Source organism: Oncorhynchus kisutch, linkage group LG25, assembly GCF_002021735.2.
Source record: "Oncorhynchus kisutch isolate 150728-3 linkage group LG25, Okis_V2, whole genome shotgun sequence".
NCBI lineage: Eukaryota > Metazoa > Chordata > Actinopteri > Salmoniformes > Salmonidae > Oncorhynchus > Oncorhynchus kisutch.
The window spans coordinates 6,616,113-6,639,609 of record NC_034198.2 but is presented as its reverse complement, the minus strand read 5'-3'; the positions used below and the strand labels follow the sequence as shown (position 1 = coordinate 6,639,609).

Sequence of the window (23,497 nt, the reverse complement as noted above, 5' to 3'; positions counted from 1 at the left end):
CAGTACCTGGTGGACTGGGAGGGTTACGGCCCGGAGGAGAGAAGTTGGGTACCTGCTAGGGACATTCTGGATCACTCCCTTATCGATGATTTCAATCGACAGGTAAATTCGCCTGGGAACGCCAAGAGGCGTTCCTAGGGGGGGGGGGGTATTGTCACGGTTCATGAATCCACTGTTTCTCTTTCTCTCTCTCTCTCTCTCTCTCTCTCTCTCTCTCTCTCTCTCTCTCTCTCTCTCTCTCTCTCTCTCTCTCTCTCTCTCTCTCTCTCTCTCTCTCTCTCTCTCTCTCCTGTGTTTGTGTGGGCGTGGTTCCCAATCTCGGCCTGATTGTCTGTGCCAGCTGGAATCACTTATCTTCCCTTTATATGTTCTGTAACCAGTGTTTCTTGTTGTCAGATCGTTGTTACTTCTCTGAGGTTGTGTCGTGTGTCCGTGCTCATCTCTCACCGTCCTTGTGTGGATTATCTGCTGTGCTCCCTCCTACCCATCCGGACACACTCCCCTGGATTTCTCAGCACGCTATCATCGGAAGATGCGCCCTAGTCCCTGGGTCGGATTCCGTCTGAGTACAGTCTGTCTGTCCTGTTGCTGCTGTAAACTGTATTCATTAAACCATCGTTGCTTGCATCTTGCATCCGCCACTGTATTGTCACAGTTTCAGGACTCAAGAAATAGTTGTCATGCTTACATTGTCTGCCAACACTCTGTCCTGAATCTCTGAGTTTTATGCCATTGTTTCTGATGACCATATCAACGATAGCAGTTTCCTGCACAGCAGTGAAAATCCTACCTCTCCCGCCTGTAGGAGGTAACATTTGGGTCCTAATCAGAAACACAAAAACAATTATACACAAGTAGGTTTGGAGGCTTTGCTCAATACACTTCTGTAATGTGCAGTTCAGTCAGATGCCCTTGCAGAATGCACATCTTACCTGTTGTTTTGCCGGAAATTTCTCAGAATAGATGCCACTGTTGAGTGTTGCAGATTTGCCTGCACTCTCAGACCAGCCTCTCTCATTGATAGATCATAATATATTACATGATCAATTATAGTAGCCCTAATCTCATCTGAGACTACAGCTCTTGATCTTCCTCTCGGTCTTCTTCCACCACTCATATGTACTCCTCTCCCTCTCCCAGCCACTCTTCTTCCTCTGTCAGCCACTTCTCTATCTCTGGCTGGGTCCATGTTTACATTACAGTACAGCATTATTCCTAAAATGTCCCCTTTTGTATAGATGGTAATGAAATTGAAAGACGAACACCTGGGTAGGTGTTCATCTACAATGGGAATCAGCTGTGGTTGGTCTAATTGTTTTGATAGTATTTCATTTTTTAGATTTGGAAAATATTTCGCTATTACTGTAGAAATGTAGCAAATGTATGTCTGATTTAATTTTGTGTAATTTTAGGTTTTGAATTTAAGTTTAACAGTTTTGAAAAGAGTATGTAAACATATGCAAATTGGCCTGTAGGTACATAGAGTTTTGTTGGTGGTTGTGTCTGAGTGAGAAAAGAGTTTATGAAAATTGAAAGATGTAGTCATTGAATGCATTTTGTGCCAAATCAATGAAAAATGATCCATAGTTTAGCCCACATAGACTGCTGTTATGCTCATTGTGTGAAGAATTTTGAAAAAGTGACCTAAGTATTGAGAAATGGGTTCGAGCGATTGTAAAAAACTGTAAGTTTGTGATGAAATGTGAATTGAAACTGTAAATAGTTACAAAAAAATAACAATAAAAATCGATTTCTTCAGTAAATAGTAAAAAGTCATTGAATTAAAACATAATAAAATATTTAATGAGGAAAAATTATAGAGAAATATTAAACATGCTAAACTCATGTTAAACAACAACTGTGGTGTGTGTGTGTGTGTGTGTGTGTGTGTGTGTGTGTGTGTGTGTGTGTGTGTGTGCGTGCATGCATGAGTATACGTGTGTGTGCGCGCCCGTGTGTTTGTGTGTGAGCTGATATCATCCTCTGAAAAGCTGGTCAGGTTCACACCATCAAATCATCTTCGTATATGCAGCAGAAGAGGCGACTGAAGAATCTCATGACTCTGCTTTTCTTTGGTTTAATGACCACAACATCTTCTGGAAATGAGAAGGAGAATATCAATCACAACAGCTTAAATTAGTTAGTTACAAAACTGTCATGTTAAAATAAACAATAGCTAATACCTTATATTACAGAGGGAAATGATAACCTGTCAAAGTGTTAATGTAACTCACCTGACTGGAATTCAACTGGTTCATCCGTAACCTTAAGGTGGACTGGATTAGTGGCCAGGGGTGTTGTGATGTTGTCCACCTTAACTGGGGCATCAACCAGGGGTGTTGTGATGTTGTCCACCTTAACTGGGGCATCAACCAGGGGTGTTGTGATGTTGTCCACCTTAACTGGGGCATCAACCAGGGGTGTTGTGATGTTGTCCACCTTAACTGGGGCATCAACCAGGGGTGTTGTGATGTTGTCCACCTTAACTGGGGCATCAACCAGGGGTGTTGTGATGTTGTCCACCTTAACTGGGGCATCAACCAGGGGTGTTGTGATGTTGTCCACCTTAACTGGGGCATCAACCAGGGGTGTTGTGGTGTTGTCCACCTTAACTGGGGCATCAACCAGGGGTGTTCTGATGTTGTCCACCTTAACTGGGGCATCAACCAGGGGTGTTGTGATGTTGTCCACCTTAACTGGGGCATCAACCAGGGTTGTTGTGGTGTTGTCCACCTTAACTGGGGCATCAACCAGGGGTGTTGTGATGTTGTCCACCTTAACTGGGGCATCAACCAGGGGTGTTGTGATGTTGTCCACCTTAACTGGGGCATCAACCAGGGGTGATGTGATGTTGTCCACCTTAACTGGGGCATCAACCAGGGTTGTTGTTGTGTTGTCCAGCACTTTGTCATGGATAGTGGTCAAGGGCTTTTTGATGTCTGGCAGTGACAGGGGTTGAAGCAACTCCAACACCTTGACAGGGTTAGGGACAAATTTGTCGGCGATTGCCAGGTTCAGGTCCACAGGCTGAAAGGAAAAATATGAAATATTTAAGACAGTTATTATTTAACATAACATTTGCAACATTGCAGATGTACTATTTTTTTTAAACATTTGACCAATATTGACAACAATACATTTTTGGATCAGAGACAACTGAATGAGTGGACTTTAATAAGATAAACACTTAAAACCATCGCTTACTCTATTGCTCCCTGAATCTTCAGCCTCGTTGACGTCTGCTGCTGAGAGGAACATCTTGGGGTACAATTTCTTTGCAAACATGTTTGCCACCACTAAACATCTCTCCTCATCACATGTGAAGGCTTCAATCCCCAGGCACTGGGATGATGGGTACCTCTTCATGTACTCCCAGTAGAAGGTGTAAGCCCAGTACTTCTTACTGTCAGAGTCGGTACACTTCTCCAGCTCCTCATTAACGATGTTGCGGAATCTGGCAGTGATGCTTTGAAACAGCGTGCAGATACGATCGTCGATAGTGAGGAACTCTGACTCAAGGTCGTCTGATGCAGGAGGGTGCTTCTCCAAGAATAGCAGGACCATTGGTTTCAGGATGATTTTCGTGCCAAAGCCTGGCTTGGCATTAGTGGCGAAGCTTGGCAATGCTGTGCAGGATGTCAGGGCAAAGCCTGAGGGTGGAATGCAGGGTGCTGGGGAAAAGCCTGGGGGTGGAATGCAGGGTGCTGGGGAAAAACCTGGAGGTGGAATGCAGGGTGCCGGGGCAAAGCCTGTTGGTGGTGGACAAAATTAAGATCAGTCTTACAAAAAAACTGGAAGTGGCACTCTAGTGCCCTTTTCACCTGCGTTAACACCTGATGTACTTAACAAAAGTCACCTCTCAACAAGTGGTCTAGGTATGTCATGACATAGCACAAGTGTGGGGTTTGGGCCGTTTATCTTTTGTTCTATATTGCTTCTTTATTGTTCCTCGAGAAATGGGGGAGACCGATGACATCACGGATCACCATCAGACCAACACCTTGATTAGCCTGCCCCTTGAAGTTGGCAGTTGTCTCTAAGAAACTGTATTTTGTTAAAAACTGAGTCAAAATCACTTTCTGAGTCAAGATCACTTTCTGAGTCAAAATGCAAGTCCAGATCTAGTGCTCAGATTTTTTTTAAACATGACTTTAAAAAAAGTTAACCTATGCAACATGAACTATTTCAAACCTGTTCTGTAGCAATGAGGTTTGTTCAGTAGGATTTTGGCCCAATACATTATCACTGCATATTGGCAACACTTGGATTGGCCTGCCAATGTTGATCTTTTCAGACCGTGTGTTTAAATAATATATATATATATTTTTTGATATATGATAACACTGGTAATTAGATAATGTGTTGTATTATTTGGGAGGCACAGCTGAGTGAGCATAATAATTCACTTGAATTTTTTTTACAGGACTGATGGCCTGCATCTGATGGTCAGTCTGAGGGGAGAGAGAAGCAGTGAGGCTGCCTCTCAACCGACTCCTCTGCACTCCAGCTGAGGGTGAAACTCAAGGCCCACTGCATTTCCACCTCAAGCACCAATTCATGTTGTTACTCCCATGACGAGTGAGATATCCCTCAATATAAAAACAGAAGCCAAGTCACTAATAATAACACAAGCTTATTGGAACACTTTGCCATTCTCATTCATTACAGCTTGCAGTGCTGGTTGTAGCGTGAGTGGAAATAAGGACAACTCGCATTTTATGGCTTTAAGTGTTGAACAAAGTGTTGACAATGCTGAATAACAACTTAAACTTACTCATTAAAAGAACAGCTCCATGCTGTATTCGTTGAGTCTCTCTCTTGTCGTGGATTTCAAGGTTTTGAAGTGTCACAATATGAAATTTGCTTTGCGTTCAATACTTCATTTTTACAGTCTATGGCTCAAGGAAAATGTGCAGGCTATCTGATTGGCCAGCGGTAGGCCTATACATTAGGTGCAGTTGATTTGCTCTCTGCACCTGCAGGGTAGGCGGAGTTCTACCTTCAGACACATGAAATGGTTCAAAATGGGAACACTATGCCTTCCTGGTGCTAGTGCTGCTGAATCAAGTGCACCTACCCTCAACAGCGTGAAAGTAATACAAAAAATAGGAACGTATGGCTTTATTTATTTATTGTTTACATACATGTTTGGTGATTGACTAGAAATGCCTTGGTGATCGACCAGTCGATTGCGATCGGCCGGTTGGTGACCACTGCTTTAGTGTGTGTAATTTACTGGATTTATACTTGGGATATCGCTTTTCAAAAGGAAAAGTTCATCCATTTCTGGAGGACGTCTTTCACTTAATTACCAAACTGTCTAGTTATAAAACTTGAGCCAGTAAGTTCCATTACAGTGAAAATGATCACCTGTCAAAGTGATTGTGACAGTGTAACTCACCTGACTGAAGGACAAGTGTTTCATCCAAAACCTCAAGGTTGACTGGATTAGTGGTCAGGGGTGTTGTGATGTCTACCACTTTGACAGGGTTAGGGGTCTCTAGGATTGCCAGGTTCAAGTCCACAGACTGAAAGCAACAAGGACACAATATTTAACAGAACATTTCCTACATTTCATATCTCCTTTTTCCCAAATTATTTGTATTGTTATCAGAGAAAATTGAATGAGTGGACATTCATAAGGATAAACACTTGAAATCATCACTTACTCCATTGCTGCCTGAATCTAAAGCCATGTCGAAGTCTGCTGCTGAGGGGAGCATCTTGGGGCACATCTTCTTTGCAAACATTTTGGCCACCACTAAACATCTCTCCTCATCACATGTGAAGGCTTCAATCCCCAGGCACTGGGATGATGGGTACCTCTTCATGTACTCCCAGTAGAAGGTGTAAGCCCAGTACTTCTTACTGTCAGAGTCGGTACACTTCTCCAGCTCCTCATTAACGATGTTGCGGAATCTGTCAGTGATGCTTTGAAACAGCGTGCAGATACGATCAGTGATAGTCAGGAACTCTGACTCAAGGTCCTCTGATGCAGGAGGGAGCCTCTCCAAGAAAAACAGGACCATTTGTTTCAGGATGACTATCGTGCCAAAACCCTGCATGGCATTAGCGGCAATGCTTGGCGACGAGGTGCAGGTTGCCAGGGCAAAGCCTGGGGGTGGAATGCAGGGTGCTAGGGAAAATTCTGTTGGTGGGGTGCAGTGTGCCGGGGTAAAGCCTGGTGGTGGGGTGCAGTGTGCCGGGGTAAAGCCTGGTGGTGGGGTGCAGTGTGCCGTGGCAACGCCTGTTGGTGGCGGACAAAGTGAAGATCAGTCTATTGTTGGGTTTTTTACATACATGTTTAGTGATTGACTAGGAATGCCTTGGAGATCGACCAGTCGATTGCGATTGGCCGGTTGGTGACCACTGCTTTAGTGTGTGTACTTTACTGGATTTATACTTGGGATATCGCTTTTCAACAGGAAAAGTTCAACAATCTCTGGAGGACGTCTTTAACTGAATTACCAAACTGTCTAGTTATAAAACTTTAGCCAATAAGTTACATTACAGTGAAAAATGATCACCTGTCAAAGTGATTGTGACAGTGTAACTCACCTGACTGAAGGACAAGTGTTTCATCCAAAACCTCAAGGTTGACTGGATTAGTGGTCAGGGGTGTTGTGATGTCTACCACTTTGACAGGGTTAGGGGTCTCTAGGATTGCCAGGTTCAAGTCCACAGACTGAAAGCAACAAGGACACAATATTTAACAGAACATTTCCTACATTTCATATCTCCTTTTTCCCAAATTATTTGTATTGTTATCAGAGAAAATTGAATGAGTGGACATTCATAAGGATAAACACTTGAAATCATCACTTACTCCATTGCTGCCTGAATCTAAAGCCTTGTCGAAGTCTGCTGCTGAGGGGAGCATCTTGGGGCACATCTTCTTTGCAAACATTTTGGCCACCACTAAACATCTCTCCTCATCACATGTGAAGGCTTCAATCCCCAGGCACTGGGATGATGGGTACCTCTTCATGTACTCCCAGTAGAAGGTGTAAGCCCAGTACTGCTTACTGTCAGAGTCGGTACACTTCTCCAGCTCCTCATTAACGATGTTGTGGAATCTGGCAGTGATGCTTTGAAACAGCGTGCAGATACGATCGGTGATAGTCAGGAACTCTGACTCAAGGTCCTCTGACGCAGGAGGGAGCCTCTCCAAGAATAGCAGGACCATTTGTTTCAGGATGACTTTGGTGCCAAAGCCCTGCATGGCATTAGCGGCAAAGCTTGGCGACAAGGTGCAGGTTGCCAGGGCAAAGCCTGGGGGTGGAATGCAGGGTGCTGAGGAAAAGCCTGGTGGTGGGGTGCAGTGTGCCGTGGTAAAGCCTGTTGGTGGCGAACAAAGTGAAGATCAGTCTTAAATAAAAACTCAGGCTTTATTGTTGGGTTGTTTACATACATGTTTGGTGATTGACTAGGAATGCCTTGGAGATCGACCAGTCGATTGCGATTGGCCGGTTGGTGACCACTGCTTTAGTGTGTGTACTTTACTGGATTTATACTTGGGATATCGCTTTTCAACAGGAAAAGTTCAACAATCTCTGGAGGACGTCTTTAACTTAATTACCAAACTGTCTTAATTACCAAACTTGAGCCAGTAAGTAACATTACAGTGAAAATGATCACCTGTCAAAGTGACTCACCTGACTGAAGGACAAGTGTTTCATCCAAAACCTCAAGGTTGGTCAGGGGTGTTGTGATGTCTACCACTTTATCAGGGTTAGGGGGCTCTGGGATTGCCCGGATCATGTCCACAGACTGAAAGCAACAAGGACACAATATTTAACAGAACATTTGTTACATTTCATACCTCCTCTTTACCAACATTTATTTGTATTTTTATCAGAGAAAATTGAATGAGTGGACTTTCATAAGGATAAACACTTGTGATCGTTGCTTACCCCACTGCTCCCTACTTCATCCACATTAAAGTCTTCCACTGAGAGGAGCATCTCTAGCTGGAGATTGTTCAGCAATATTCTGCCGATTATGTCGGCCACCACTAAAAATCTCTCCTCATCAAATGAGAAGGCTTCAATCCCCTGGGGTGATGGGTACATCTTCATGTACTCGCAGTAGAAAGTGTCAGCCCAGATGCTCTTACTATAAGAGTTGATACACTTCTCCAGCTCCTTGTTGACGATGTTGTTGGATCTGGCAGTGATGCTCTGAATTAGAGTGCAGATATGATCTGCGATAGTGAGTGGTGGGTGGCAAGATGCCGGGGGAAAGCCTGGTGGTGGGGGGCATGACGCCGGGATAAAGCCTGATTGTGGGGGGCAGGATGCCTGGGCAAAGCCTGGTGGTGGGGGGAGCAATGCCTGGGCAAAGCCTGGTGGTGGGGGGCACTTTGCCGGGGCAAAGCCTGGTGGTGGGGGGCAGGATGCAAGGGCAACGCCGGGTGGTGGCTGGCAGGATGCCTGGGCAAAGCCTGGTGGTGCGGGGCAGGATAGATGGGCAAACCCTGGTGGTGGGTGGCATGATAGAGGGGCAAGACCTGGTGTTGGGGGGCATGATGCCTGGGAAAATCCTGGTGGTGGGGGGCAGGATAGAGGGGCAAAGCCTGGTGGTGGGGGGAAGGATAGAAGGGCAAAGCCTGGTGGTGGGGGGCATGATAGAGGGGCAAAGAATGGTGGTGGGGGGCATGATAGAGAGGCAAAGCCTAGTGGTGGGGGGCATGATAGAGGGGCAAAGCCTGGTGGTGGGGGACATGATGCCGGGGAAAAGCCTGCTGGGAGTGGGCATGATGCCGGGGCAAAGACTGGTGGTAGGGTGCAGGATGCAAGGGCAAAGCCTGGTGGTGGCTGGCAGGATTGAAGGGCAAAGCCTGGTGGTGGGGGGCAGGATAGATGGGCAAACCCTGGTGGTGGGGGGCATGATAGAGGGGCAAGGCCTGGTGTTGGGGGACATGATGCCGTGGAAAAGCCTGCAGGTGGAATACAGGGTGCTGAGTGTTTTACCCCAACATTCCCTTGAAATTAGAAGGAAAAAATCTATCTCATACCAACACAACTTATTGCGAAACTGTCTAGTTTCAAAACATTAGCTAATAAGTTATATTACAGTAAGACATGGACACCTGTCAAAGTGATCCGTGTCAATTTAACTCACCTGACTGGAGGTCAACTGGAGTCGTGGTCATGGTTGTTGTGATGTTGTCCACTTTGACGGGATTAGTGATTAGGGGTGCTGTGACAGACTGAAAGCAACAAGGACATCATATTTAATGTAATATTTGCGTCATTGCAAATCTTCTTTTTTACCAACAACAACAACAAAAATGCTTTGTATGAGTGGACTTTCATAAAGATAAACACTTGTAATTATTGCTCACCTCACTGCTCCCTGAAGCTGGTGTCCCTTCATCCACGTCCTTCAGCTTTACCAGCTCCTCGACCACATGATGAACCATGTGCCTCGTTAGCATGGTGGCCCTGGCAGATGTTGCAAACTTTAGTACCAGCTCTGTGCCAGTATAGTGGTGAAGATGAGTATGGATGTTTGTCACCATCTCAAGGATCTGGTACCAGCCAATGTGCCAGTTGGCCTTGCCCCCTTTCTTTGTGACTTTGACCCCACACAGTGACAGCTGGTGGATTATGTCGTTTATGAGGGGCCAGTAATGAAGGTTGATGTCTTCCTCTAGGTGGCCTTCGAAGACTACATAAACTATCATACCAATGATGTTCCTCAGGAGCTCCGAGGAGATTACCAGCTGGTCAGGGCACTTTGGACGAACCTCGCTCGCCTTGGGCTCTGATAGCCAGCTGCGGATAGAGCTTAATGGAATGTAGTCAGCAGGAGCTTCAAACAGCCTCTGGACTTTGGTGCTCACAGCTTCAATGATGGTGCTGATCAAGGTGGAACTTTGGGTGAAAAGAGCTCTCCTAAGGTCCTCAGGGCTGTTTAGGCACTGGATCTTACGGTTGAGTGAGTGGACCATCCTGACACCAGTGGAACGGGAGTAGTAGACTTGAGCGACAGGAGGAGCCTTCAGAACTCTAGAGAGGTTCTCCACTACTGCCAGCACTATGGTGACACTCATGTCACTCAGGGCCATGGAGGACCGGTCACAGGGGCTTTCCATCTGGCAGGACCAGAGGGCCTGGAGCAGCCTGGACACGATGTCCACCACCACCTTAGAGGGACAGCACAGCTCGGAGTACGGCTGGAAGGCCAGGCTCTGGGAAATGCTCTTTAGAGCTCTTACAACTTCATCGCAGACCTCAGGGTTTCTAAAATATACAAGCCAGATAGAGAGAAGAGGAAACACTTTAATGCACTTTGAAACGCATGCTCTGTAAGAAATGTGCTACATACAGTAAATGAAGTTTGGTTGATATTGGTCCCTGCACTCGTCATTTCATTTAGCATCAGTAGATGGATAGAATAATACATAGACCAAATAACTGTAACATAAAGAGTGAATGTGACTCACAGGTAGGAGAGATCAGCAGTAAAGTCAAGTGAGTTAATGGCCTGACTAAGGTCGGTGGCCAACTCAGTAAAAGCCTCATGTTCAACGTCCCTCATTCTGAGTTGAGTGTTCACCTCCCAGGTCTGTCACAGGAAACAGGGGGTGCCATTAATGCCCATAGCAGTGAGGGGGAAATATTGATATCAATGTACCATGCTAAATAAGGACATTGTTTATTAGAAAGGATAACTCACTAACTGTATATTATCTCCACTTAACTTATACTGTAGAGATCTTTCTAATCTCTTACCAGGTGACTTATGTCATTCCCTTCCTCTGCTTCCTTTCTGAACCTTAAAATCAAATACAGAGCAACTGAACATTCCTGCCTTTTTTATTCTTCCTCTACTTTCACATTGATTTCCCATTGAGCCTATGACAGTGATTCAGTGGCGTAGCCAGACATTTGTTGATGGGTGGGCCTGCAGACATTTGGGTGGGCCAGAAACTTCCTGCTATTGTACACATTTTGCCATGAGGCTGAGAGAAAATGTTGCATTTTTAAAGCTAACCGAAGCTACAATATAGATATGTTGACTGATAAAGGCACTGAATTATGAGCTGTCTTGTTTTCTAAATGAACAAATGAAATAGGTAGTGGCATGGTGCCACTATATATGCCTCAATGCAGCCATATTTGTGGCTTATTGGGAGTGTGGCTTTCAGTTAGTTATTTTTGGCAACCCATCCCGTGAGAGTGAATGTCATTCCAGATCATGTGTTCTGTTATATTTCATCAAATGTGTGCACTGATTGCTATGAACTCTATATGATGGTGTTTGTATGTTTAGGTAAAGAAGAAAAAACATGGCATTGAGGTCCTATAAAATTAGAGGGGCTCTGTCATAAACCCTCAAAGTTACAGAATGGGAGGAAAATAAATAAGAAATGGAGTGAACTGCAGTACAGCAGCCTGGCCTTAAATACTAGACACAACATAGTAAATTTAAATCTGTGACAGTCACATGAGTATAATATTTATCTTTATTTAACTAGGCAAGTCAGTTAAGAACAAATTCTTATTTTCAATGACGGCCAAGGTTAACTGCTTGTTCAGGTTTAGAACAAGATTTGTACCTTGTCAGCTCAACACTCTAACCACTAGGCTACCCTGCCGCTCCAATGATAATATTTTACGTTGTACATAAGAAATAAGGGTTTTTAAGCAAAAAACAAAAATGAGGGAGGTTGGTCGGGGAAGACCCAAAGGTTGCGTGTTCGAATCACAACATGGACAACTTCATCATTTTAGCTAATTAGCAACTTTGCAACTACTTAGCATGTAATATACCCCTTCCCCTAACCATAACCCCTAACCCCTAGCCTAGCTAACGTTAGCCACCTAGCTGACGTTAGCTGTTCCATCCTCTGTGTAGCTTGCCGCTAGAATGGACGGAGAGGTATCCCTCGAGTCGCAACAAAATGTAATATAACGTTGCGGATAAAGTTCAGAATGATACAATTCTACCCCACCTGCCCTGAATGACGGGTCGTCACTGTAGCTAACAAACATACTGTGCAGATAATCTTCAAATTCATTGTTTTACACAATATTTTATCATAGCACTGGCTGACCACTGGCTTACCAACTCCCTTACCAAAATGGCTGACCTTTTATACTGTCATATGAAGGTTCATGTTCATTCTAGTATTCTGATTCCTAATTATATGGTACATAGTACAAGTAGCTGTACTCACCGCTCCAGGGACTTGTTCTTAACAAGCCAGTTGCTCATGTCCTCCACGGTGGTGTGGTGAGGGACATGACTCTGGAGGCCTTGACTCTGGAGCACCAAAAACTGCTTCATCAGCTTCTTCTGCAAGACAAATCATGTTGTCAATAAGACAACCTCGAGTTTGCTTTAGCCGGTCTGAATTGACAGGTGGGCGGGGTTTGTACTAGGGATGTGCCAGCAGCATACCACCATGCATCCCACTGCTGGCTTCAATCTGAAACTAAGCAGGGTTGGTCCTGGATGGGAGACCAGATGCTGCTGGAAGTGGTGTTGGAGGGCCAGTAGAAGGGCCTCTTTCCAATTCCCCAGTGTAGTGATTGGGGACATTAACCTGTGTAGGGTGCCGGCTTTCACATGGGGCGTTAAACGGGTGACTGGTTACTAGAGATCCCTTGGCACTTATTGTAAGAGTAGGGGTATGAACTCCAGTGTCATGACTAAATTCCAAATCTGGCCCTCATACCATCATGGCCACCTAATCATCCCCAGCTTCCAATTGGCACATTCATCCCCTTCCTCTCCCCTGTAACTATTCCCCAGGTCATTGCTGTAAATGAGAATGTGTTCTCAGTCAACTTACCTGGTAAAATACATGTGCATCTTTCCTTTTCAAGGTAATTTGATACAGGAATCAGTAAGTTTAAATTTTAAGCGGTTTGTTTAGGAGAACAAATCGATGCACTGACATTAGTTTAAAAAACGCATAAATTTTCCTTTTGAAATAAAAATGTGCTGTTGTTGATGGAGCTCATGAGCTGGACCTCGCTGAGCTGGATCTGTCTGAGCTGACTTCTCTCTGAGTGTGTGTGTGTGTGTGTGTGTGTGTGTGTGTGTGTGTGTGTGTGTGTGTGTGTGTGTGTGTGCGTGTGTGTGTGTGTGTGTGTGTGTGTGTGTGTGTGTGTGTGTGTGCGTGTGTGTGTGTGTGCGTGCGTGTGTGTGTGTGTGTGTGTGTTTGTGTGTGTGTGTGTGTGTGTGTGTGTGTGTGTGTGTGTGTGTGTGTGTGTGTGTGTGTGTGTGTGTGTGTGTGTGTGTGTGTGTGTGTAAATGATGTACAGTGGGTATCATAAGTACCCCCCTTGTGTCACGCCCTGGTCAAAGTATTTTGTGTTTATCTTTATGTATTTGGTCAGGCCAGGGTGTGGCATGGGGTTTTTGTAATTGTGGTGTGTTTGTCTTGGGGTTTTGGTGGTGGTATTGGGATTGTTGCTAGTAGGGTTATCTAGCCAGGTCTATGGCTGTCTGGAGTGGTTCTCAATTAGAGGCAGGTGCTTATCGTTGTCTCTGATTGGGAACCATATTTAGGCAGCCATGTTCTTTGAGTTTGTCGTGGGTGATTGTCCTATTTGTCTTGATGTCCTTGTTTTGTTAGTTGACACAAGTATAGGCTGTTTTCGGTTTTCGTTTCGTTTATTTGTTTTTGTAGTGTTTAGTGTTTAGTCGTGTTTACGTTTTGTTTAATAAATATGGATCGCAATCGACACGCTGCAGTTTGGTCCGACTCTCATTCATCACCACTAGAAAACCGTAACAGAATCACCCACCACCAACGGACCAAGCAGCGTGTGAACAGGCAGGAGCAGCCCAAAGAGGAGAGGCGCTATAAGGAGTTCTGGACATGGGAGGAAATCCTAAACGGAGAAGGACCCTGGGCTCAGCCTGGAGAATATCGCCGCCCCAAAGAGGAACTGGAGGCGGAGAGAGCAAAGAGGCGCCGTAATGAGGAGGCAGCACGGCGACTCGGAAGGAAGCCTGAGAATCAGCCCCAAAAATGTCTTGGGGGGGGGGGGGCTCAGGGAGAGTGTGGCAGAGTCAGGAGTCAGACCTGAGCCAACTCTCCCTGTTTATCGTGAGGAGCCTAGGAGGAGACCCGAACCAGAGCCGGTGTTGGAGGTGAGCGAGACAGAGACCGTGAAGGAGTTAATGGGGAAATTGGAGGAGAGAGAAATGAGGGAGTTGCTGTGTTGGTGCTTTTTGCATGGAATTCGCCCGACGGAACGTGTCGGGGATTTGATGGCACCTGGGTTAGCGCTCCATACTCGTCCTGAGGTGCGTGTTAGTCGGCTGGTGAAGTTGGTACCAGCTTCACGTACCAGGCCTCCTGTACACATCCCTAGCCTTGCACGTCCTGTGCCAACACTGCTCTCAAGATCTCCAGTACGCTTTCACGGTCTAGCCCATCCTGTGCCACCTCCACACTCCAGTCCTCCGGTAGCAGCTCCCCGCACCAGGCTTCCTGTGGGTGTCCTCGGTCCAGTAACACCAGTACCAGCACCACGCACCAGGCCTTCAGTGCGCCTCGCCTGTTCAGCGCAACCAGAGTCTCTCTCCTCTCCTGCGCTGCTGGATTCTCCCGCCTGTTTAGCGCAGTTAGAGTCTTCCTCCTCTCCTGCGCTGCCGGAGTCTCCCGCCTGTTCAGCGCAACCAGAGCTGCCAGTCTACATGGAGCAACCAGAGCTGCCAGTCTACATGGAGCAACCAGAGCTGTCAGTCTACATGAAGCAGCCAGAGATGTCAGTCTGCATGGAGCAGCCCGAGCTGCCAGTCTGCATGAAGCAGCCAGTCTACATGAAGCAGCCAGAGATGTCAGTCTGCATGGAGCAGCCAGAGCTGTCAGTCTGCATGGAGCAGCCAGAGATGTCAGTCTGCATGAAGCAGCCAGAGATGTCAGTCTGCATGGAGCAGCCCGAGCCGCCAGTCTGCATGAAGCAGCCAGTCTACATGAAGCAGCCGGAGATGTCAGTCTGCATGGAGCAGCCAGAGATGTCAGCCTGCATGGAGCAGCCAGAGATGTCAGCCTGCATGGAGCAGCCAGAGCTGTCAGCCTGCATGGAGCAGCCAGAGCTGTCAGTCTGCATGGAGCAGCCAGAGCTGTCAGCCTGCATGGAGCAGCCAGAGCTGTCAGCCTGCATGGAGCAGCCAGAGCTGTCAGTCTACATGAAGGAGCCCGAGCTGCCAGTCTGCATGAAGCAGCCAGTCTACATGGAGCAGCCAGAGCTGTCAGTCTGCATGACGCAGCCAGAGCTGTCAGTCTGCATAGAGCAGCCAGAACTGCCAGTCATCAAGGAGCTGCCAGTCTACATGGAGCAGCCAGAGCTGTCAGTCTGCACGGAGCTGTCAGTCTGCACGGAGCTGCCAGTCTGCAAGGAGCTGCCAGTCTGCAAGGAGCTGTCAGTCTGCAAGGAGCTGTCAGTCTGTAAGGAGCTGCCAGTCTGCAAGGGGCTGCCAGTCTGCAAGGGGCTGCCAGTCAGCACGGAGCCGCCAGAGCTGTCAGCCTATATGGAGCAGCCAGTGCCGCCAGTCTGCCCAGCGCCGCCAGTGCCCCCAGTCTGCCCAGCGTCGCCAGTCTGCCCAGCGTCGCCAGTCTGCCCAGCGCCGCCAGTCTGCCCAGCGCCGCCAGTCTGCCCAGCGCCGCCAGTCTGCCCAGCGCCGCCAGTCTGCCCAGCGCCGCCAGTCTGCCCAGCGCTGCCAGATCTGCCAGTCAGTCAGACTCTTCCAGATCTGCCAGTCAGTCAGACTCTTCCAGATCTGCCAGTCAACCAGACTCTTCCAGATCTGCCAGTCAACCAGACTCTTCCAGATCTGCCAGTCAACCAGACTCTTCCAGATCTGCCAGTCAACCAGACTCTTCCAGATCTGCCAGTCAGCCAGGATCTGCCAGTCAGCCAGGATCTTCCAGATCTGCCAGTCAGCCAGGATCTGCCAGTCAGCCAGGATCTGCTGAGACCTGCCAGCCAGCCAGGATCTGGTAGATCTACCTACCTGCCTGAGCTTCCTCTCACTCCTGAGCTTCCTCTCACTCCTGAGCTTTCTCTCACTCCTGAGCTTCCTCTCACTCCTGAGCTTTCTCTCACTCCCGAGCTTCCCCTCAGTCCCGAGCTGCCTCAGTCCCGAGCTGTCCTTCAGTCCCGATCTGCTCCTCAGTCCAGTGGAGTTCTGGGTGAGGACTACTAGGCCATGGTCGGCGGCGAGGGTGGACTATCCAGGGACGAAGGGAGAGGGGACTAAGACATTAATGGAGTGGGGTCCACGTCCCGCGACCATTGACAGACGCCCACCCGGACCCTCCCTATTGTTTTGAGGTGCGTTCGGGAGTCCGCACCTTAGGGGGGGGGGTTCTGTCACGCCCTGGTCAAAGTATTTTGTGTTTATCTTTATGTATTTGGTCAGGCCAGGGTGTGGCATGGGGTTTTTGTAATTGTGGTGTGTTTGTCTTGGGGTTTTGGTGGTGGTATTGGGATTGCTGCTAGTAGGGTTATCTTGCAAGGTCTATGGCTGTCTGGAGTGGTTCTCAATTAGAGGCAGGTGCTTATCGTTGTCTCTGATTGGGAACCATATTTAGGCAGCCATGTTCTTTGAGTTTGTCGTGGGTGATTGTCCTATTTGTCTTGATGTCCTTGTTTTGTTAGTTGACACAAGTATAGGCTGTTTTCGTTTCGTTTATTTGTTTTTGTAGTGTTTAGTGTTTAGTCGTGTTTACGTTTTGTTTAATAAATATGGATCGCAATCGACACGCTGCAGTTTGGTCCGACTCTCATTCATCACCACTAGAAAACCGTAACACCTTGCGTTACAAAGTGGGATCTTTTGTCAATGATCTACACAAAATACACAATGTAAAATTGAAACTAAACACATTTACAAATGAATAAAAATGAAATACCTAAAATATAGTCGTTGCATAACTATTCACCCCCTTGTTTAGGCAAGCCTACATTTGTTAAGGAGTAAAATGTGGCTTAACAAATCACATAAATTACATGGACGGTGTGAAAAAATAGGGCAAGACCTTGGAACTAAAGTTCTATCTGACATTTTGGGTCAAAAATGAGTTATTCACATAGAGATTCCCTTTAGGTGGTCCTTTTCATGTGAGATATGTCCGATTTTTCTTGAAATCCATTTACATTGAAATAAAAAGGTATAATCTGAAAGTTCTGTCTGAGCAAACTTCTTTTAACTTGGTGATATGAGGTTCTGTCTTCAATCCAATTACACAATACTGAGTTGTAAGTAAAACATAATTGTCTGTAAGGTGATATACAGGGCATTTGGAAAGTATTTAGACCCCTTGACCTTTTTCAAATGTTGTTACATTACAGCCTTATTCTAAAATGGATTAAATGACATATTTTCCTCATCAATCTACACACGATATCCCATAATGACAAAGCAAAAACAGGTTTTCAGACAAGTTTGCAAATGTATTAAAGGTTAAAAACAGTAATACCTTATTTCCATAAGTATTCAGACCCTTTAATTTGAGAGTCAAAATTGAGCTCAGGTGCATCCTGTTTCCATTGATCATCCTTGAGATGAGTCCATCTGTTATAAATTCAAATTATTGTACATGATTTGGAAAGGTACATACTGTACCTGTCTATATAAGGTCCCACAGTTGACAGTTCATGTCAGAGCAAAAACCAAGTCATGAGGTGCATGAGGTACAGTATACAGCCACAGCCACAGTTGTTCCCTGTCTACTCTGTACCAGGACTGGTTCCATGGCTGCCATCACTACAGCAATGTTACTTTCAGCCACCTTACATGTATGGGCTTCAGCAAACATGAGACTACAGAGTTGACATGTTTGACCATGGACTACTGTCTGATTTCACAGACTGTCAAAAGAGACAATTTGCAGACTATGCATATAGATCATTAAAATTGATGGACTGTTGATCAATAGTATGAGAAAATACTGCTTATGTTATATAGCTGGTCAACAGATATGGACTGTGAATATAACTTGTTAGTTATATTTGAACTGTGACCCTTGACCTCTGCTCAAGTACTACCTTACAGAAGAGGATTTTCTAGGTCCAGTGCATACGGACTGTTGAAGAAGACAATGTTGGTAATGTTGGGACAACATTTATTGTGTCGGGGAGAGTGTAACAGGTTAAAGGAAATAGTCATAGCCTGTTATACATTAAAAAGTATTAGTAAGTTCATAGTATGTGAGGATCTTAAAACATCTAAGGTTAAAAAGATGCATTCAGTATCAGTTGATAAAGATTGATAACATTCATATAATTGTGTTAAAGTTCAAATCTGTCAAAGGGTACGAATTGTGAGAGTAATGTGTAAACGTTATATTGATTACTTGATTTTGTAGTGCCTAAAAGTGTTAATCTGTGATCTACGAAATGCTCTTAATCTATGAGCCGGAGATCGATTGCTCTGGTCTCCACCCATATTCCTGGGGAAAATCGCGGTCTTTTTCTCATTCAACTAAACGTTAAATTGAGAATACAACACCGTATCACTCTCGTGATTATTTCTCCCTTGTTTTCAGGTACTTTATTGATGATAAAAATAGTAATTTAAATGTTATAACTCACTAACATGTCAAGAGTGTTTAAGGTGTGTCTTAGTAACGTTTTGAGGAAGTTAGAGTTAAGTTTGAAGAGAGTAATATTAGCCCTGCTCGGTTGAAGTGAAGAATAGCATCGTACTGAGAGTAGCTGCCATTTTATGTCGATTGTGAATGAACATGTACGTTGTTAATAAGATATTTTGCTGTGTTATTTGTATAATGGTTTTTCTGTTGTTTTGTAATGTGTTACTTTTGTGAAATTGATTCAACTAAACGTTAAATTGAGAATACAACACCGTATCACTCTCGTGATTATTTCTCCCCTGTTTTCAGGGGCGTAACAAACACTCTGATGCTCAATATCTCAGGTCTATGCTTTATACATATAGAAACTTATAGTCCCAAGGTCTGAAGGGGATGACATGATTTTTTAATGACTACCCTTTCTTCTGTCCCCTGTACATACAACATCTGTAAGGTCCCTCAGTCAAGTATAGAGTTTCAAGCACAGATTCAACTACAAAGACAAGGGAGGTTTTCAAAAGCCTCGTAAAGAAGGGCAGTGCTTGGTAGATGGGTAACAATAACAATTAGACATTGAATATCTCTTTAAGCACAATCAAGTTAATAATTATGTCATCCTATTTGACCTAAATGCAGCCCATGTTTGGTGCAAATCCAACACTTCACATCACGAAGTAACTGCCTCCTTATTTTCAAGCATCGTGGTGGCTGCATCATGATATGGGTAGGCTTGACATCGACAAAGACGGGAGTTTATCAGGATAGAAAGAAATGGGACGGAGCTAAGCACAGGCAAAATCCTAGAGGAAAACCTGCTTTGCACCAGACACTGGGAGATGAATTCACCTTTCAGCAGGACAATAACCTAAAACACAGGGCCAAATATACACTGGAGTTGCTTACCAAGAAGACAGTGAATGTTCCCGAGTGGCCAGGTTACAGTTTTGACTTAAATCTGTTTGAAAATCTATGGCAAGACTTGAAAATTGCTTTCTATCCGTGGTCCCCATCACCTCCTAGACAGACCTTTATGAATTAAAACAGTAATAATAATGGGCAAATATTGCACAGTCCAGGTGTGCAAAGCTCTTCCAATCAAACATCAAATCAAATGTTATTTGTCACATTTGCCGAATACAACAGGTGTAGTAGACCTTACAGTGAAATGTTTACTTACAAACAATGCAGTTTTATGAAAAAGTGTTAAAAAAGTAATTACTCAAATTAACTGAAGTAAAAAATAAATAGATTAAAACAGGAAAATATCAAATAACTAAGGAGCAACAATAAAATAACAGTATCAGGCTATATACAGGGGGTACCGGTATAGAGTCTATGTGCGGGGCTACAGAGTCAATGTGTGTTAGTTGAGGTAATTGAGGTAATATGTACGTGTAGGTAGAGGTAAAGTGACTATGCATGGATAATATACGAGTAGCAGCAGTGAGAGTAGCGGCAGTGTAAAAATGGGGGGGGGGGACACACACAATGCAAATAGTCCGGGTAGCCATTTGATTTGCTGTTCAGGAGTCTTATGGTTTGTGGGTAGAAGCTGTTAAGTAGCCTACACTACCAGTCACAAGTTTGGACACACCTACTCATTCCAGTTGTTTCCTTTATTAGTTACTATTTTCTCTAGAATAATAGTGAAGACATCAAAACTCATGGAATCAGTGGTGAAAAGTACTTAAGTTAAAATACTTTAAGTAGTTTTTAGAGGAATCTGTACTACCTTTCCTTCACTACATTCCTAGAGAAAATGATGTACGTTTTACTCCATCCATTTTCCCTGACACCCAAAAGTTCTAGTTACAATTGGAATGCTTACCAGCACAGGAAAAATGTCCAATTCACACACTTATCAAGATAATGTCCCTGGTCATTCCTACTGCCTCTGATCTGGTGGACTCACTGAACTTAAATGCTTCCTTAAATGCTTCCTTTCTAAATGAGTGTTGGAGTGTGCCCATGGCTGTTAAAAACGTAATAAAAAAGGAGTCTGGTTTGCCAAATATAAGGAATTTGATGTATAGCATTTACTTTTACTTTGTACTTTTACTAAAGTATGACAATTGAATGCTTTTTCCACAACTGTACTTAAGTATATTTAAAATCTGATACTTTTAGACTTTTACTCAAGTAGTATTTTACAGGGTTACTTTCAATTTTACTTGAGTCATTTTATATTAAGGTATCTTTTCCTTGTACTCAAGTATGACATTTGAATACTTTTTCCACCTCTGTATGGAATCATGTAGTAACCAAAAAGGTGTTAAACAAATCAAAACATATTTTATATTTGAGATGTTTTAAAGTAGCCACCCTTTTTGCCTTGATGACAGCTTGGCACACTCTTGGCATTCTCTCAACCAGCTTCCTGAGGTAGTCACCTGGAATGCATTTCAATTAACAGGTGTGCCTTGTTAAAAGTGCATTTGTGGAATTTCTTTCCTTCTTAATGTGTTTGAGCCAATCAGGTGACATTGTCTGTAATTTATTTAGAATTCAGGGCACACTTAACCCGCATGGCTACCACAGCATTTTACAGCGATACCATCTGGTTTGCGCTTAGTGGGACTATCATTTGTTTTTTAACAGGACAATGACCCAAAACACACCTCCAGGCTGTGTAAGGGCAATTTGACCAAGGAGAGTGATGGAGTGCTGCATCAGATGACCTGGCCTTCACAATCACCCGACCTCAACCCAATTGAGTTGGTTTGGGATGAGTTGGACCGCAGAGTGAAGGAAAAGCAGCCAACAAGTGCTCAGCATATGTGGGAACTCTTTCAAGACTGTTGGAAAATCTGGTTGAGAGAATGCCAAGAGTGTGCACAGCTGTCATCAAGGCAAAGGGTCCCTACTTTGAAGAATCTCAAATAAAAAATATATTTTGATTTGTTTAATAATTGTTTGGTTACTAGATGATCCCATATGTGTTATTTCATAGTTGTGATGTCTTCACTGTTATTATACAATGTAGAAAATAGTAAAAATAAAGAAAAACCCTGGAATGAGTAGGTGTGTCCACACTTTTGAGTGGTACTGTATATACAGGCTATATATACAGTATATACTGTAAATATCTGAAACAGGATGCAATTTGAATGGAATGGATGGAGAGAGACTGCTTGTGCGTGCTCTGATTTAAAGCAACGATATTAGAGTGATAGGCCGTTTTAAAACACTGCGTCGGCAATTAAAAAATATAGTGATCCCAGAAAGCCAGATTGAGATGTTTAAATTAGACATACATTTAGTCCTTATGTTACCCTAACCTTCTGGCCCACAGCCCTGTGTGCTATCAAATTTCCCATGTTGCCAATTAATGCTTACAGGATGATTAACAATTTATAAACGTCATATCTAAAGCTCTTGTCTGTCCAAGAAGTTAGGGTAAACGGTAGACATGTTATCTGTTATCCACTTAGTTTTAGTTAATATTTCGGGTATATGGGAGGGTCACTATATTTTAAAGTATGGTTTTAGGTCAAATATAGTTTGCTGAAGGGAGGGCCATCCATTTTCATTTCAGAATGGTTCGATTTTCTCCATGTAAGTCTTATCATAAATAACGTTCACTCACTACAACATTCACATTTACTCCACTGTAACATACCCTTTCGATATGGTGTAAGTGTTTTCTGAAATGAAGATGATTTAATTTTACCTGCTCATTGAAGTAGTTCTTGTCCCAGCACCGCTCTACAGTCTGACGGTATTCAGCACTCGGACTGAACATCTTGAGAACAGAAAAACATACCAGGACTTTCTACAAGGACATAATTGAACGATTAAAACTCAAATAAGATATATCATAGGATTTACCTGAGCAGATGTAGAAAGGGCACGCGGGATTTTATTGCTAAAATCCATGAATTATTTGAGGAAATGATAGATGGACTTTTGACAATAACTCAAAATAAAGATGAATAATCGTAGCTAATTCGCAAAGGTGTTTGTGCTTGGGTTGGCGCAAACTAATGTTTTTAGCTAACATTCTGACATTCTGGAGAAATCAAACATTCCATCTCCATAGAAATTGATTGTGAACATACTGTTATGGAGTGTGCGTATTGTTGCGTAATACTGTAGGCTACAGGTTCGATAATTGTCACACACTGTGTGTGACAGGTGATGCGCTGCGCTCTCGTTCCTCACTCGTAAAAGCTAAAGCAAAAATGCATGATGTCGATTATCAAATAACGAAAACATCAACATAGGAATAAATGTCAGCAAAATGATTTGTTTGATTTGATTGACTCCTGCGTAATTAAATATACAAACATGTATTTGGCAATGGTTAGCCTTTAAGTTAAATACAATCTACATTTATTTACACTTGCAAATAGCCTACATCTATAATCTATTTGCAAATAACAATAATGTATATGATTGTTACAGTAATTTAATACACTGATGCACCGAACCACAACAGTGTTTTGTGAAATAGGCCTCCGTGTATTTCAGGAGAATGTTGCCAATTATATTTTAGCAGTTTTTCGACTATGTCTCAAAATCTGTGTATTGGACTCAAGTGACACAAGATACATTTTCGTTCATTATATCCCCTTCAAAGTATAAACATATCAAAGGAATTTCTCCATTTTCTCAGCTGAGCTGCTTCAGGAGACATCAACAGGACATCAACAGGAGTGCATTGTATGCTTGAAACCCACCTCAGTGCAAGCCAGGCAGTGTGTGTGTGTGTGTGTGTGTGTGTGTGTGTGTGTGTGTGTGTGTGTGTGTGTGTGTGTGTGTGTGTGTGTGTGTGTGTGTGTGTGTGTGTGTGTGTGTGTGTGTGTGTGTGTGTTCGTGTGTGTGTGTGTGTGTTTGTGTTCGTGAGCGTCTGTCTGTGTGTGTGTATGTGTGTGTGTGTCAAAGAGTAGAAGTGGGAAACCTGGATGGAGGGCATTGGCGGAAGCTGTAGAT

The 23,497-nt window shown here is 44.2% G+C and overlaps 1 protein-coding gene across 1 annotated transcript; it reads right to left on the bottom strand.

Moving 5' to 3' along the window:
- Nucleotides 1–3,014: 3,014 nt before the first annotated feature.
- Nucleotides 3,015–22,307, bottom strand: LOC116357425 (uncharacterized). The gene is made up of 14 exons (XM_031804571.1): nt 22,236–22,307; nt 12,188–12,306; nt 10,740–10,782; nt 10,451–10,572; nt 9,347–10,247; nt 9,124–9,211; nt 7,914–8,938; nt 7,656–7,770; nt 6,827–7,338; nt 6,559–6,685; nt 5,670–6,247; nt 5,402–5,528; nt 3,359–3,650; nt 3,015–3,027 (listed from the first exon to the last, which is right to left on the bottom strand). The coding sequence occupies exons 1-14, from the start codon at nt 22,305–22,307 to the stop codon at nt 3,015–3,017; spliced, it is 4,134 nt and encodes a 1,377-aa protein (XP_031660431.1).
- Between the last annotated feature and the right edge of the window lie 1,190 nt (nt 22,308–23,497).

Excerpts from the sequence above, each read along its gene's own strand:
- LOC116357425 (XM_031804571.1), bottom strand. The coding sequence starts at position 22,307 with ATGTTCAGTCCGAGTGCTGAATACCGTCAGACTGTAGAGCGGTGCTGG. Across the intron at positions 10,248-10,450 it reads ACTGCTGATCTCTCCTACCT|AAACCCTGAGGTCTGCGATG; the intron begins GTGAGTCACATT and ends TGTATATTTTAG. Across the intron at positions 9,212-9,346 it reads CAGCTTCAGGGAGCAGTGAG|TCTGTCACAGCACCCCTAAT; the intron begins GTGAGCAATAAT and ends TGTTGCTTTCAG.